Genomic DNA, 15128 nt, shown 5'->3' with positions numbered 1-15128 from the left:
TTTCTTGGAGGTGCTGTTGATAACTTGATTCCCATGTGGCCTGTTCAGATGGTTTCTTAGACCATTATATTAGATATTATTGGCTATGCTTTGATTTTGTTTGTAAATTCCTTGTTTCTTTGGTCCAAAACTCTCAGTGGGTCACATGTTTCTTTATTCTTGATCTGTTTCTTCGACATTTAGCAGTTTTATAATACACTGTGATAGTTGGATGAGGTGTTTTTTTTAAAAACTTACATTGAAGATTCTATGCATTTAAATATCTGTTGGGAGCTGTATTTTGTAGGCGACTTCATTTTTATCTTCCAGATGGTGAAATGGCCATAATATCCCAGAAATTTTTGTATGGATAATAGGCTAATTGGTTGACTCATAGGTATACATTATCTATAATTTCAAATGATCTTTAGTGCCCTTTGATTTTTTATTGTTGTTGGTTAAATAAAAGCCTTTATATTGCACCCAAGGTTTCCTCTGGAAATAAAAAACAAAAGCAAGCGTCCTCTTCATCCCAGAGGTTTAATGTCTAACATTATTGGATCTGTGGGGTGGAGGAGCTGGATCTGTGGATCGCCGGATAGGAAACAGATTTGGATGCAGATTTGCCGAGCTCCGCTCCATGGCAAAGTTGGTCTGTAAGTGTTTTGAAATTCTGGTGCTCTGTAATCAAACTCATATTATTAAAAATCTGCTTCGTGGCAAAGATATCTGTACATGTAACTAGTGCTGTGTAATCATATTATTAAATTTGTTTGGCCCTGATACTCTGTTATTAAATTGGTGTATCCAGTTCATGTTATAAATGAATGCTTACTGAATAGTTTTGCCCCTGATCCTTTATGTTACAAGGGTCTCAGTTCTTCCAGTAGATTTAGCCCTTCAAGACTTTTTCCTCTTATCTGCTGGGAATAACAGAAAGCATCCCAAAATGGAACAGAGTTGATTGACTTTTCAATCAAGTTCTGTGGTTCCTCTCCTCGAATTGGGAAAATTAGTCATTAATTGACCTTTTGAAAGCTAGCTGCACATTGCTGCCCACCTTCTCTTCTGATCTGAAAACACCAGCTTGGAGAGTAAGGGCTTGTTTTGAAAGCTCATCTGCCTTGGTTGTTAGCTCTTTATAAACATCATGAAGGGACATTTTATGATTTTTTCTTTTAACTTTCTAATTATTTACATTATTGGGTAGAGAGACAAATTTTGCAAATTATTGTTACCATTTGCTAAATTGATAACAAGCTTGGAGTCTCCCAGATTTTGGAGTTACAAATTTTGCAAATTATTGTTACCATTTGCTAAATTGATAACAAGCTTGGAGTCTCCCAGATTTTGGAGTTGTTCAAGACCTTTACAAAAACTGTCCTAAGTAATAGTCAGAGAGCATACAACTGTGCTCTATTATTTGTACCTTTCCCCACACACTGATTTGAAGCTGATGCTATGATTTTCTTTAATATACAAAACACCTCCACACTTGCACATCTCTGGATCCCCTTGATGCACTTTGTGAAAATATCCCAAGCATTGGTTTTATTTATCGCTCGGTTTATAGAATCCTTGTAGTCTTTACATTGCCTGGTTTCTTCAAAAGCATGTCTTATTTGGTAACCAATCTGAATGGCATCATCTCTTTGTTCTAAAAGGTGATCTAGTTCTGTTGAAAGGCACTTTTTACAGTCCAGTATGAGAGAGATATGTGATTCCTTCTATTCTAAACATGGGGTTGACATGTAGCATTTAAAGGATATTAATAATCATTATTTTTTTCAATCTCAGGCATAAATAAAATATTTCAATGTCCAACATAAGTAAAATAATTTTATATATATATATATATATATCTATAGAGTTGTACATAAAAAATTTCTTATTATCTTTGATTGGTGCTTTCTACTTCCCACCATGATGAAAATTTGTAATTCCTTCAATACTTAATATTGAGTTGACATGTGACATCTAAAAAATTAACAAAAAATATTCAGTAAGGGTCAAATAAAATATTTCAATGTCCATGTTAAGTAAAATATTCCACTAACAAATATATATCTATAAAATTGTACATAAAAAAATTCTTATTATCTCTGATTGGTGCTTTCAACTCCCCACTATGAAGAAAATTTGTAATTCCTTCAATACTTAATATTGAGTTGACATGTGACATCTAAAAAATTACCAAAAAATATTCATTAAGGGTCAAATAAATTATTTCAATGTCCATTTTAAGTTAAAATATTCCAATAACACATATATATAAAATTATTTGTCAATTGGGTTTAGCTTGGGTGATTAGGAGAAATGTTATCCTCTCCAATCGGGTGATTGGGAGAAATTCGTGCATGTGACGTGTTGAGCTCATAATGAGTATTTCTTTTAATGGCTTTGAGCCTTGTTGTTTGAGTAGTCCAAGGACCGAAACATGTATTATTCATATGGAATATAGAGATATTTCTCATGGAAAAATATAAGAAATTATTTACCCCGTGATCTCACATTAGCGAGGTGCTTTTAGCAATGGGAACACGACCAATTGAGCTAACCCTATCGGCTAGAAAAGTTGAGGAAATGTTTGCAACATTGAGAGATTTGATCCCTCAGTGCATTATAGATTTGGATTTAAGATGGATCTACATTGGTTTCTAGTCAACTAAAGGGCCTACAACTAATCATGGTAGGGCCTTGAGTTTTTTCACCACCTGGTATTTTATCCAATTCTCCAAACAAATAACAAAGGAATTCCTTTTCCATCTGTCAACTTTAAAACCTCCTTCCAAACCTCCCTAGTAAAGGATAGGAGTTTATAAAGTATTTCATCGTATTTTTTGCAAAGGATGCATCTACCTGGCCCTTGCCAATGCCTTCTCTTGCAAATATCCCATGTTAGAACCCTGTTTGGTAGTGCGACCAAGAGAAATAATCTTGTTTCGTGGGTGGTTTTATTTTCCAAATAGGCTTCCGTCGCCCACCTCCATTCTCCTTGTATCTCTTCCCAACAGCTGGCCTGGCAGCCTAATTGTGTCGTGTCTTTCCGAAGAAGTATTCTTTGACCATATCATTTCATCATTTTCCACTCTAACCCTTGTTGCACTCTGTTGTAGTTTATGCAGAAATTCTGTTTCCTCTCCTTACAGACTTAAGCTATATGCCCCTTTCCACCCTTGATTCCAAATTGCTTGAGATTCTGGGTTGGCTACCTCTGTGAGATAGTGGATACCCTGTAGCTTTAAAGAGTTGATTAGAGGTCGCAGATAGCCTATAATTTCCATCATGCCCAACTCATGGGTCCTCTCCTATCCTCTCTCTATCTCTTTTTCCCACTCTATGCCACCAACCAATTCTGAAGCAAAGGGTAACCTTTTACTAAATCTCTCTATAATGGAGGTCCCCTTTATTGAATTAATTGGATGCCAATCCATTCTTCTAATTATAGAGGATCATTATACTTCTGAAGCACCACTTTCTTCCATATAATCCTTCATGTTTTAACAACCTTCTCAAACTCTGTCCTGCCCATGCCCAAAAAAGTGTATGTTATTCAAATCCTTTCGGTTCGTTTCTTTGTTTCTTTATGTTTTACTAAGTTGCTCTATTTAACCAAAGGATACTTTCTCTCTCCCTTCTCAGTCCATAAGAAATTAAAGCATTTTTTTCTTGATTTTTCCCAGCATACCTATTGATATATATGCTAGAGAATGCTACTAGACTAGGATTGCTTCCAAGACTGATTTGACCAGTCAGTCTTCCTCCTCTTGACAGCCCATCTATACACCAATTATCGACTATTTTCTATTTTTTTTTCATATAACTAATTCCAATTTTGAACCTGTATGAGTTTCAGCATAAAACCTAAATACTTGACCCATTGTGGAAGGAAGATACATTGAAAGGAAGAGTTTGTACTGGTCTTTCTTGCTCAGCATTTACCTCCATCTCCGTCGCTCTATAATATAAGTGTAAAATTTATTCTTAGTTTTCTGCTTTTCTCACAATGCCAAGATCAAACAAGATAACATCGTCAACAAATCATATATGGGACAAATAAAGGGATCTGCTCACTCTAATCCTTTTTATGGTTCCTTTCCTCTTAAATTTTTTTACAGCCCTGCCTAAACCTTCAAGGACTAGTAGGAAGAGGAAAGGTGACAAAGGGCATCGCTGCCTTAGCCCCCTAGCTGGAAAAAGGAATCTGGATACTGATTCGTTAATCAATATTGCATAAAAGACTGAACATAGATAGCCCATTATCCATTTTACTGCTTGAAGGCTCTTTCTAGTATGGATTAGCGTCAACCTTAGGAATACATGTTAATTAATGCTTAATTGTCAATTGCTTTTTTAATATACATTTTTAGTCAACACAAGTAAACAAACACTTTTTGCTTGGAATTTGAATCTATGATATGAAGCAAATATCTCTGACAAGATCATGACAACTCTCTTTCTACGAAGTTGCCATCATTGGGGTATCTGTTTTGCTAAAGACACCCAGGAATTGCATTGGTTCCAACCATAATAATATGTCGGGGAGCTGGTCCTTGTGGGTTGAACATGTCTCTGGGAAGCTGATTCTTGGTGGGTTGAACAGCAATGCCCTGCTTTCCCAACTAGTTCAACCCTTGTTGACAATTAGGGCTAATTAATGCATAATTGTGGTTGTTTACAATCAATTACTGCATAGTTAGGGCTAGTTAGAATTAATTAGGGTAAATTAAGGTTCATTAAGACTAATTAGGGTTAATAAAAATTAGTTATGGTTAATTTTTGCATAATTAGGCCTAATAAAATTAATTCCGTCCAATTAATTCATAATTAGGGTTAATGAGGGATCAACGTTATTAGAACTAGAACAAGAATTGGCCAGGGGTTAGACTAAGATTGGACTGGAACGCACTGAAAAGTACGGTTGAAGACTAGTGAACTTTTTTGACTTATTTAAAAAGATGGGACTTTCACTTAAGTTTTTGATATTTTTTTTTTCACATGATGGTGCATTGGGTGGGACTTAGTTTTTTGAGTGCCAAATTGCAATTGGTTTGATGCCTTTTTTTGTGAAATGGTGCTGACTAGCTGGTTTCAGTTCAGTCTGGTGGTTCTGATAACATTGTTAGGGATATTTAGGGTCTTGTAGGATTAATTTGGTTAATCAAAGCTAAGCAGGGTTAATTCATGCATAATTAAGGTTAAATAGGGTGTTTAAGGTTAATTCAGGTAAATTAAGGTTAGATGGGTTTATTCAGATCTGTTAGGTTTGCTTATTATTAATTAGGTTTTAGTTGGGTGAAGTAACTTTAATTAGGGATGACATTGCATAATTAGGATTAATTACTGTTAATTAGTGTTTATTAAGTTTAATGAAGATTATTTACTGTATATCACAGTTATATTACATACAATTTAAGGCTAACTAGAGGGTTTATTAAAGTTCTGTTGGGGTTAAATCAGAGTAAATACTGGTTATTTAAGGTCAATCATGGCTAACCAAGGTTAAAATGTATTATATAATAATACAAGTTGATTAGGGGTAAATGGGGCTTATCAAGTTTATATTTCAGTGTGTCTCAGGTCTAAAAGTTAAAAATGTCCTCACCTTGAAACAACTTAAGAGGCCTAGTAATGCCACTTTACAATGCAATCACCACCATGCTAGCACAATAGAGGTTAGTTTATGGACCCAGCTGCCTGCAATCATCTTCCCTACATATTTCAACTTATAAGTTATAACACCCCCACTGACTAATTTGCAAACATAAGCATGATTTTTTATTAAGCTATATTCACCTATAGAAAGGACGAAGTTGGTGTAAGTACTTAAATATTAATAGTCCCAAGGGTTAGCTCAAGTGAACATGAGCCAGATGTGAGATCTCTCCCCCAAAGTTGGGGAGGTCACGAGTTTGACTCTCTTGATACCCATAAGGGAAAGTTGCTTGAAACTTCGGCATTGATGGTTTACCTTGGTTGCCACTCATTGGCAATGGTGAAGTCTCTGGAGTTCCTCTGTGCTTGGTTATAAGGAAGAAAAAATACTTCTACATTACTACTGTTGAACTGCTGGGACAGATTTTTGAATGGGTCATTGGACTATTTAATAGTCTTTTATTAGATAATGGAGATTTGTATCAGTTAGTGTATTTTTCTGTTAGTAAATTGAGTTTATATTAGTCAGTTATACTTTTCCGTTATTTAAGGGGAAAAGTGTATTTATCCCATATGCAAAGGGAAAAGGAGATAATTTGGGAAAATTGTATATAGAAGTACTCTTTAGGCATTAGAGTAGGGGTCCTTTTGGTAGAGTTCTATAATCTATTTGAGGTAGTTGAAGTGATGTTTGGGGCAAGAGCAGCATACATGCTGGATTCAATTATGCCTGAGTTGGCATCTATACCTTCTTAGGAAGTTTTGGGTTCTATGTGCCGAGGAGTTCAAGCTTTTCAGGGGTTGTTGCGATCAACTACTGTTGCTATTTTCTCTTCTGCTATTAGTGATATAATTCTGTTAAGAAAAGTTACCACTTTTCTGTGTTATTTTTGTACTGATGGCTGTCAGATTTCTTTTGATCTTTATTGTCGGTTTTCCTCTTTTATTGTTTCGTCACTGTAGCAACTGTCAGTTTTCTGTTACTTCAAAAATAAAAATAAATAATAAAAATGATAAAAATACAAAAAAGGGGAGAAGATTCATCTTTTCAGTTTTAGGCTTGCAACAAAGAGTATGAACCATGTGGATTTTAGTAGCATACAAATACAATATTCTTTCCTGTTTAGTAATCTCTCTTAATCATTGTTTAACTTTTAATTGGCCAGTAACTGTTTTAGAATCCAGATAGAGTTGTACATGCTCAACATGTACAATTATTTATAAACTATAATGCTCTAAGTGAAGAAGGAATGTTCCTCTTTGAGTATACAATTGTTTTAAATTAAATTGAGAAGAACAAATGCTGTTTAAGTGACTAGTTTGACAGATGATAGCAAAATCATTTAAAATTCCTAATCTCAAGATAAATGCTTGATCTCTCTCATCCTCTTTAAGATGCCATCACAATTCACTCGAGTGCAATTAATATCTTGCTAATTGAACCATGTGGCTTTAAGTAGTCTACATTTTACACTACTCTTGCGTCTTTTCTTTTTAGTAGTGTATTTTATTCATTGTTTACCTTTAAGAGATTGGTCACTTAAGATATTAGAAACTGGATAGAGTTGTACGTTTTCAATACATACTACTATTTATTATGGTCCAAGTGAAGAATACGGTTGTTGAAATTAAAAAGAGAGATAAAAAAATGCTCTTTAAGTGACTAATTTGAGAGATGGCACACTGAAGTCAATTAAAATTTTTAAGTTAATGATTAAATGTTTGAATCATAGGCAAATTCCATATGTAGAGTATTTTTGGCCCTTGTCATACATGCAAAGCAGATTTTATGTTAGTGCAGTGAGGATTTTGTCTGTTTAATATGCTTCTCCTCACACATGCAATGCAGATTCTACGTTTGCGCAGAGTGAGGATTTCATCTGTTTACTTGTATGTGATAGTTGTTTGTGCTTTTGTTTGGAGCTTAAGTGTGGACATTAGAATCTAAGTCATGGTTCGGGTCGGGTAACTATTAAGTTTGATTTGGGGTCAAATTTGCTCATAAGGTTTGGATGGAGATTGGTTATATACATTTCTCAAATATATATATATATATTTTAGATGAACTATAACATAAAAGAATAAGGGTGGATGACGGATGACAGCCTATGAATAGGGTGCATGACAGACGACAGTCAAGACTGGGGTTGAGCGCTCTATCTACAGCCTTCGTATCAGGATTACAGAGGGTGGACAATGGACAACAGTCGAGACTGGGGGTCGAGGGGGGTTGTGAATAGTGGATGCGTCACGTGTAGGGGTTTAGCACAGTGCTGAAGCCTGAGGCTTGAGGGTGTATATATATATATAAAATAGTGTTCCATGGGGATGTGTCCCCCAGGTCCAGGTGCATGCATCTGGGATGGGGGGACTTCTGGGGGTGCGTTTCCCCACGTACCCCTTAAGGGGAGTTGTGGGGAGACACAGGGGGGTGTGTTTCCCCAGTGTGGGGGACATGACTCCCCAAAGGAGGTGCTTTTGGGCGTCCCCTCTCAAAAGGGGTGCTTCTTGGCATCCCCTTCTGAGGGAAGATGCGCCCCCCTCAAATTTGTCTAATAACATTTAATATAAAAAAATGAAAATTCACGTATTAATTTGAAAATTCCTCAATGTCCATTTTTACTTTTCACTTTTAACTTTTGAGTTGTGACGCTAGATGTTGATGACCTCAAACTGATTATTGACTCCTCACTCTTAACTATTTTTGAGTTTGATACTTTGAGTTATATGAATTTTGAATTTAGTAATTTACTATTTTAGTGTTCAAACTTCAGTATCTAGTATATAGTATATAGTAATATACTAGTCTGTTTTGCTTTTAATTTGGATTCTAGAATGATGAATGATGAATTTAATTTTTAAATCTATGTAGATTATAGAATGATGAATAATATGGATGAATGTCTTTCAATATTTCATTATTGAATCTCATGGTATGGATGAATGATGAGTATGTCATATAAATGATGTATGTATCAAAATGAATGATGAGGATGGATCAATGTATGTCATTATTTAATTCAATTATGAATTCAAATTTTGTGTGGATCAATGTATTTACTATTACTATTAGTCTATTTATGTTTTCATTATTGAATATGAAGTTGAATTATATATATACCCCGATGTCCCCTCTGCACCCTTGAAATTTCCCTAAAATTTGAGGGTACTCCCAACAGCCCCCTGTGCGTCTCCCCGTACCAGAGTCTTGGTGGAACATTGATATATATATATATATATATATATATCTATAGATGAAATATAACATAAAAGAATAAGGGTGTACGATGGACGACAACTTATGAATAGGGTGCATGATGGATGACAGTCAAGACTAGGGTTGAGCGCTCTGTCTACAGCCTTCGTATCAGGATTATAGAGGGTGGACGATGGACAACAGTAAAGACTGGGGGTTGAGGAGGGCTGTGAACAGTTGATGCGTCACGCCTGGGGGCTTAGAGCAGTGCTGAAGCCTGAGGTCCAAGGGTAGAGGGAGGCAAGCAAAGCTGTGGAGGAAATCACGATGGAGAAAAATGCCACATAGCAGTCACATTGGAGTGGATATTTAGACGCTTGATGGGTCCATGTTTTTTAAATTTTATTTGGGGAAGTCAAAGTCTAATTCACCTAAAGCTGAGACTTATTCTTGTCCATTAAATTTGATTTCTGGTTTGTGTTTGACAGTGGTTCTATCTGATTTGGTTTGGGTTAAACATGGTTCAATTTGATTAGGTTTGTGTTTGAGGTTTGCCAAACCTCAATGAACTTTAACTTTTTGTTCAGGTTCACCGAATTCCAAACCTGAAGTTTCAGGCTCGGCAAACCCTATGACTTATATTAGAATGTGTTTAATACCATATCAATGTTATTGGATCTAGCTGGTTGGGTCTGGTTTCTGAACCAGACCGGTTGGTTTGTTTGGTCTTGAACTAGCTGGTTCGTGTTGCTTCTGATTTGGATCAGCCTTCATCCGGTCCTCCAGCTGGTTCTTACCATTTCTGCAAATTGGTTTTCTGGTCTGGTTCCAGTCAGGACCTGCCCTGACCCTCAGCTGGTCCTGGTTCTGGTTCTGGTTTTGATAACATTTGTCTTTTTTGGTCATGAGACCTTAGAATCCAAGTTTAATAATGTTTACAAGGAGGTGATAACATAGGACAGATATCACATTGTTTTGAAGTTGCTTGTGTGAAACTCATTTTAAATGCCAGGTTTGAGTTTGGGTTGCATTCTCAAGTTGTCTCTGATTACCACAAATAGATAAGTGAGACACATTGAATCACACTGTTACCATAAATAGATAAAGTCAGAGCCACCTCGATACAGGTATGGGGCCTCAACACACCTTCATGCATACATGTATCAAAAAAATATTCAAGGGATTCATGCAAAATAGTTTCACATTGCAGTAAGTGCAACAATCCCACTGTTGTGATGATGTTTATGGATTTTCCAGACCAGTGAGAGGGTGGAAGATCTTCAATTAAATATTGAGTGGAAAAACGATACTGCCATGAACTTTGGCACTAAACTGAAAAGCCTCTTTAACAGAAAGGGTTTTGGCAATCTGGACCAAACCCACATTAATAATAAGCACATTAGTTAGAAGAAATCTACAGATTTGAGGTCATACTACTTGTAAAATGGTGGATGCATAAAGAAGGTTGTTATTCCATGACAAGCGTGTAACAATCCTTCCAATTTCTTGCATCTGTGCATCATTTCAGAAATTGACAAGCATCATTCAACCATCAAGGATAAATGCTTGCATACAAACATCTACGATCTGTCCTGATATTTCCACTTTCTTATGAGTTTTTAGGTTGTTGATGTTTTCAGTATTCTCTGAGTTTTTCAGAGCCACGCTTATTCTTGCAAATGTTTTTTTTTTAATTTCCAATATTTTCCCCAACATTTCTAATAAGTTTATTTTTGGTCCCTCGGGAATCCAATACCTGAAATGTTATTTGCAACATTGCTTCAAATATCTTCAGATTGATGAGCATAATTTGACTGTCAAGAACAAGTGCTTGCATTCTTCTGAAAGGAATATTTGCTGCTTTCTATTCTTATGTTATGTCATTGTATTAACACCCATAGTCACACAAGCTTTTTTTAAAGCACATAAAGCCTTCCTCACCTGCATTCAATAGAAATCAAGCCTTATTGCTAGAGAAGAGTGGCCTTCCATTACAGTAATAAACTTTTAAAAACATGCACGTTGAGAGCCATTGCAAAATGTGTGTTTCACATCTTACCTATGTCTGTAGAATTTATCACTATCATATTGCGAGCTTCTTGATTGGGGTCTTTGTTCGCTATTTTAACTGGTTGGATGTGAATGTTTGGTGCCTTTGGCCTCCTAACAAAATCTACTTGGAAAGCAAAAAATTTAAGATCCCCCCCTCCCCCCCCCCCCCCCCCCCCCCATGGAAAAAATTGGTTAGGTGGAGTGGCAGGGAAACAATAGTGGTGGAAGGACCCTATGAAGAGCCCACCAGATGAACCACAACCAGAGAGAGAAACATTCAATTAAGGCACTGATTAACTCCAATGATTAGGGCATTGATGATTGAGCCCTGAAGTTTAAAGTAAGGGAGCATGAATTCCATTAAATCTCGGCACTTATGGAGACCTACCAGATAAACTGCGGCCAGAGATGAAAATGTTTGATTAAGGCATTGATTGACTGAAGTAATCAAGTCATAAATGATTAACACCTGGATTTTAATTGAAAGGAACATGATTTGCCTTAAATCTCAGCTATGAATTCATGCCCCTAGTGACAAAAGAATATACCATCCAAAGCAATCAGTACTCAAACTCATTCTCAAAAGTTATGATAGGGATCCAATAGGAGGTTGACATCCTATCACTCTATTGATTGTTGTCTAAAATGTGATAAGCAAGGTCCTCAGATGAAGGCTGGAAGAGGATCCTGCCAGCAAGGTTCTAGAGCAGAACAGATTGAATTTGTCAGTGAGAGATTCATCCTGGCTTCCTGGGAGGCAATTGAATGGACCAAGGAATTAGGGAAGAAAGCCTTCTGTTGAAGAGTGATTTTGACAAAGCCAGCAGAATTTTATTCTTGAAGTGTTGGATTGGCTAGGTTTTGGTCTGAGATTTAGATCTGCTGTCAAGATACTATTTTCCAGAGCTTCAGCTAAAGTTCAAGGCTTCAAATGCCAAGGTTGTTGTGTAGGTCTGCTGCTTTATAAGATTGGAGCATCTGACCAATTTGGTCATTTGTTGTGGGTTGCCATAATTCAGGGTCAGATTAAAGATCACTTGTCTCCTGAGTGGCAACAGACATTGAGATGCTTAATGTGTGCTGGTGATTCTGCACTTAATGACATCTGCTGTCAAATTTATCTTTTCCAAGGATTCAGTTAAGTTTGACTCAGTGGCCAACCTTTATCTTCAATTTAGATTTAGAAACTGAATTGTCGGGGTTGTTCTCTAGGCCTGGTAGGTTGGTAATTAATTTGATTGCAATAGATGCCTTTGGCAATTATAGGTTGCCAGAGTCGAGGGTCAAATTAATGGCATTTGGTTCCTTGGGTGGTCATGAGAAATTTAGTGCACATTTTCCTGATGATTCTTCCTTATCCATTGATTTGTCACATCATTCTGTGTCAGACACTTTGTATAGCCTCTGGTGTGAGTAAGTAATCATGAGACATAAGTTTTAGCTTTTGGATTATTTGATCAGATGTGATTCTGGATTCTGGAAATGTATCCCAGAAGGTAACAGTTTTATCTTGGGATTCCTTTTGGAGATAATATATTCACAAAGGACATGTGGGAATAGGTGGTACTGGTTAAATTAAAGGGAATATTGGAATTGGGATAAGAGGAACATCTCTTTAGCTGGTCAGCTTACTGTCCTCTCTGGGATTTTGGCAACGGGTCACATATATTATTCATCATGTTGGTTCTTCAATGGTTCAACTTATTACAACTTGGAAAATATTCTCTATTGTTATGTATGGGGCAAACTGGGTGGTAAGAGAGTTTTCCATGGGGGTTGTGTACTATGGAGAGAAAAATAGGTGGTCTAGAGCTGGTAGATATTATATACAAGTCTTAGTATTGGCAACTAAATGGATTGTTAGGGCCATCAATGCTGATGTTGCCTGGCAGGTCTGAAACCAGCATTGTGGCTTTGTAATGCCCTTAAGTTCACTACTGTGTCTTATTTGTGGATATCAGAAAGTGAGCTGTAAACTGTCTTTGAGTGTTCTAAAAAGGATTTAGTAGAATACTTTTTAATGTCTTTTTGGATAGCTTATTTATTCAAATTTGTGCCTAATAGTTGTTACTTAAGAAGCACATTTTGTCTTGGAAAGGAAGGAGCCCAAATGGTGATGCTTGCACTCCTAGATTGGGTGGTAAGGGGAAGCTCTACTCTGCGAGGACCTTATCTTTATACGTTGTATTGGTGTTTTAGTACCTTTTTCCAATAGAAATGAAAATTTAATTACATCAAGCCTATAAGAGGAGCAAGACTTTTGAGTTATTGTTATCTGGAGAATAGTTAGATACGTTGTGCAAAAGCACTACTCATTTATTCAAGGTTGGAGTAGATTAAACCATTAGTACATGATATTTTCACCTCAAAATAAAGAAAGCGCGTGCATGGGAAAACATCCATGTAAATTATTCCTTAGGTTCCATACTAATATTCTGTGTAGCAACATATATGGTAAAGGGATAAACACATGAATCTTAATTAGGAATGGCTGGTTGAACTTACATTTTTGTACTGACAATATGGTTATTGGAATGGTGGTATATTTCTTTATGACTCTTGATTGTTTGATATTTTTGCAGTATAAGCATTTTCTTCTTTGCAAAAGAAGGTACTAACTGCAGCTTGACGGCATTAAAGCAAGATATGTTTACACCGATTAAGGTACCATTTGAAAAAGGGCTTGGTCAGCCGTTTTGTCAGCCTCCAGGAACAGGTATTGATCTGTCTTTCTTGGAGGAAGCTGAGCTAAGTAAAGAGGGACCAGATGAAATGTTTCCTCTTGTGATTAGGGCAGAAGCATGTATGACAGGCGAAACAACTGATGCTTCGTATGATGAACAGATTGGTAATCCATTACCTAAATCAGTAAATGCTCAAATCACACAGGCTGTACTTGAAAAGAAGGATAATGGAGAATATCGGGTCAAAGTTGTTAAACAGATACTGTGGATTGATGGCGTTCGATATGAGTTGCAGGAAATTTATGGCATTGGAAGTTCTGCAGGGACCGACTTTGATGCAAATGATCCAGGAAAAGAGTGTGTTATCTGCATGTCAGAACCAAGAGACACCACAGTGTTGCCATGTCGGCATATGGTATGATTGCTGTGCTTACCATGTCACCTTTGTTTGGTCATTTCTTGGTTTCCGTTGACTTTCTACTGTTATGCAAGTGTTAACCTACCGTCCTTTCTTTCAGTGTATGTGCAGTGAATGTGCAAAACTTCTCCGGTTGCAGACAAATCGTTGCCCTATTTGTCGCCGACCAGTAGAGCGACTCATGGAGATAAAGCTTAATAAGACTGAAGAATGAGAGAATGGAATATTTGAGGGAGTACCTTGCAATCCCCAACAAAAAATAAGATGCTTCAACGTCAGAGTCTTTCCTGGTTTGGCAGCGTGCCAAATTGTAAACAAGCCTTTCAGAATCTATAGATATAAATGTTTACTGATTTTATTCTTTGTTGTAAATATTACACACAAATTTGCAATTCGATTTTTGAAATGCGTTTAAGATTCATGGATGTACAACGCTCATTCCTTGACTTTTATCAGGAAAACTTCTTTCATTTTCTACTATGATTCGCTAGCATGATTCTAGCTTGCAGTGTGTGCTGTCTGCGTTCACATTTGTTATTATGCAGCGCACAAAATTCCTTGATGTAAAGTATTTGCGAACAGATTTCCAAATCTCTGTTTCTTAATGATTTCATTTGAGCTTTAAGTGATATATCGTGTACACTGGCTTCAATGACGTCTAGTTAGAAAGGTGTGTATTTTTTTTTTTTTTTTTTTTATGTTCATATGTGATTGGACAAGTCATGATTTTATGTTATTGTGGGTTCAAATTGATTACCATGGATGGCAGAGCTTTCCAGTAACTGCACAGTCAAGCATAAAAGTTGGAAGAAAAGTTGGATGTAAGATACGAAGATGGCATAGCTATGATGAAAATCTGTCAGAAAATTATAATGAAGATCTAACATACAGAAAGAGGAGACATGATTTCGAAGGATTTGTAACGTTGTCTGGTATTTGTCATTCATATTTACACAACAAGAATCTCCCGGAATAGTCATTGGACAAAGAATCAAGGAACTTAGGAATCATGTGGACAACCGCAAATCTATATTGGAAGTGGTTTTGCACCTGTTTTACATGGATGAAGTAGTGAACATTATGAACTGGAGAAAGTATGTTGAATGTGAAATATGTACAATTCAATTCTTGAAGATTTCTACCA

General features: G+C 36.4%; 1 protein-coding gene across 1 annotated transcript in view; it reads left to right on the top strand.

The window, feature by feature from the left end:
- The window catches only part of LOC149179160 (putative E3 ubiquitin-protein ligase LUL2), a 33068-nt gene extending 18455 nt beyond the window's left edge, over nucleotides 1-14613 (top strand). Inside the window, exons 2-3 of the mRNA XM_089420545.1 lie at nucleotides 13465-13981; nucleotides 14085-14613. Coding sequence (XP_089276671.1) covers nucleotides 13465-13981; nucleotides 14085-14198 — 631 coding nt within the window. The 3' untranslated portion in view covers nucleotides 14199-14613. The remainder of the gene's footprint in view (nucleotides 1-13464; nucleotides 13982-14084) is intronic.
- Nucleotides 14614-15128: the final 515 nt, after the last annotated feature.

The sequence above is a fragment of the Pinus tabuliformis genome, chromosome 4_1 (genome assembly GCF_031772625.1).
Source record: "Pinus tabuliformis cultivar Carrire ecotype Pingquan chromosome 4_1, CPIR1, whole genome shotgun sequence".
NCBI lineage: Eukaryota > Viridiplantae > Streptophyta > Pinopsida > Pinales > Pinaceae > Pinus > Pinus tabuliformis.
This window is presented reverse-complemented; position numbering and strand designations above follow the sequence as displayed.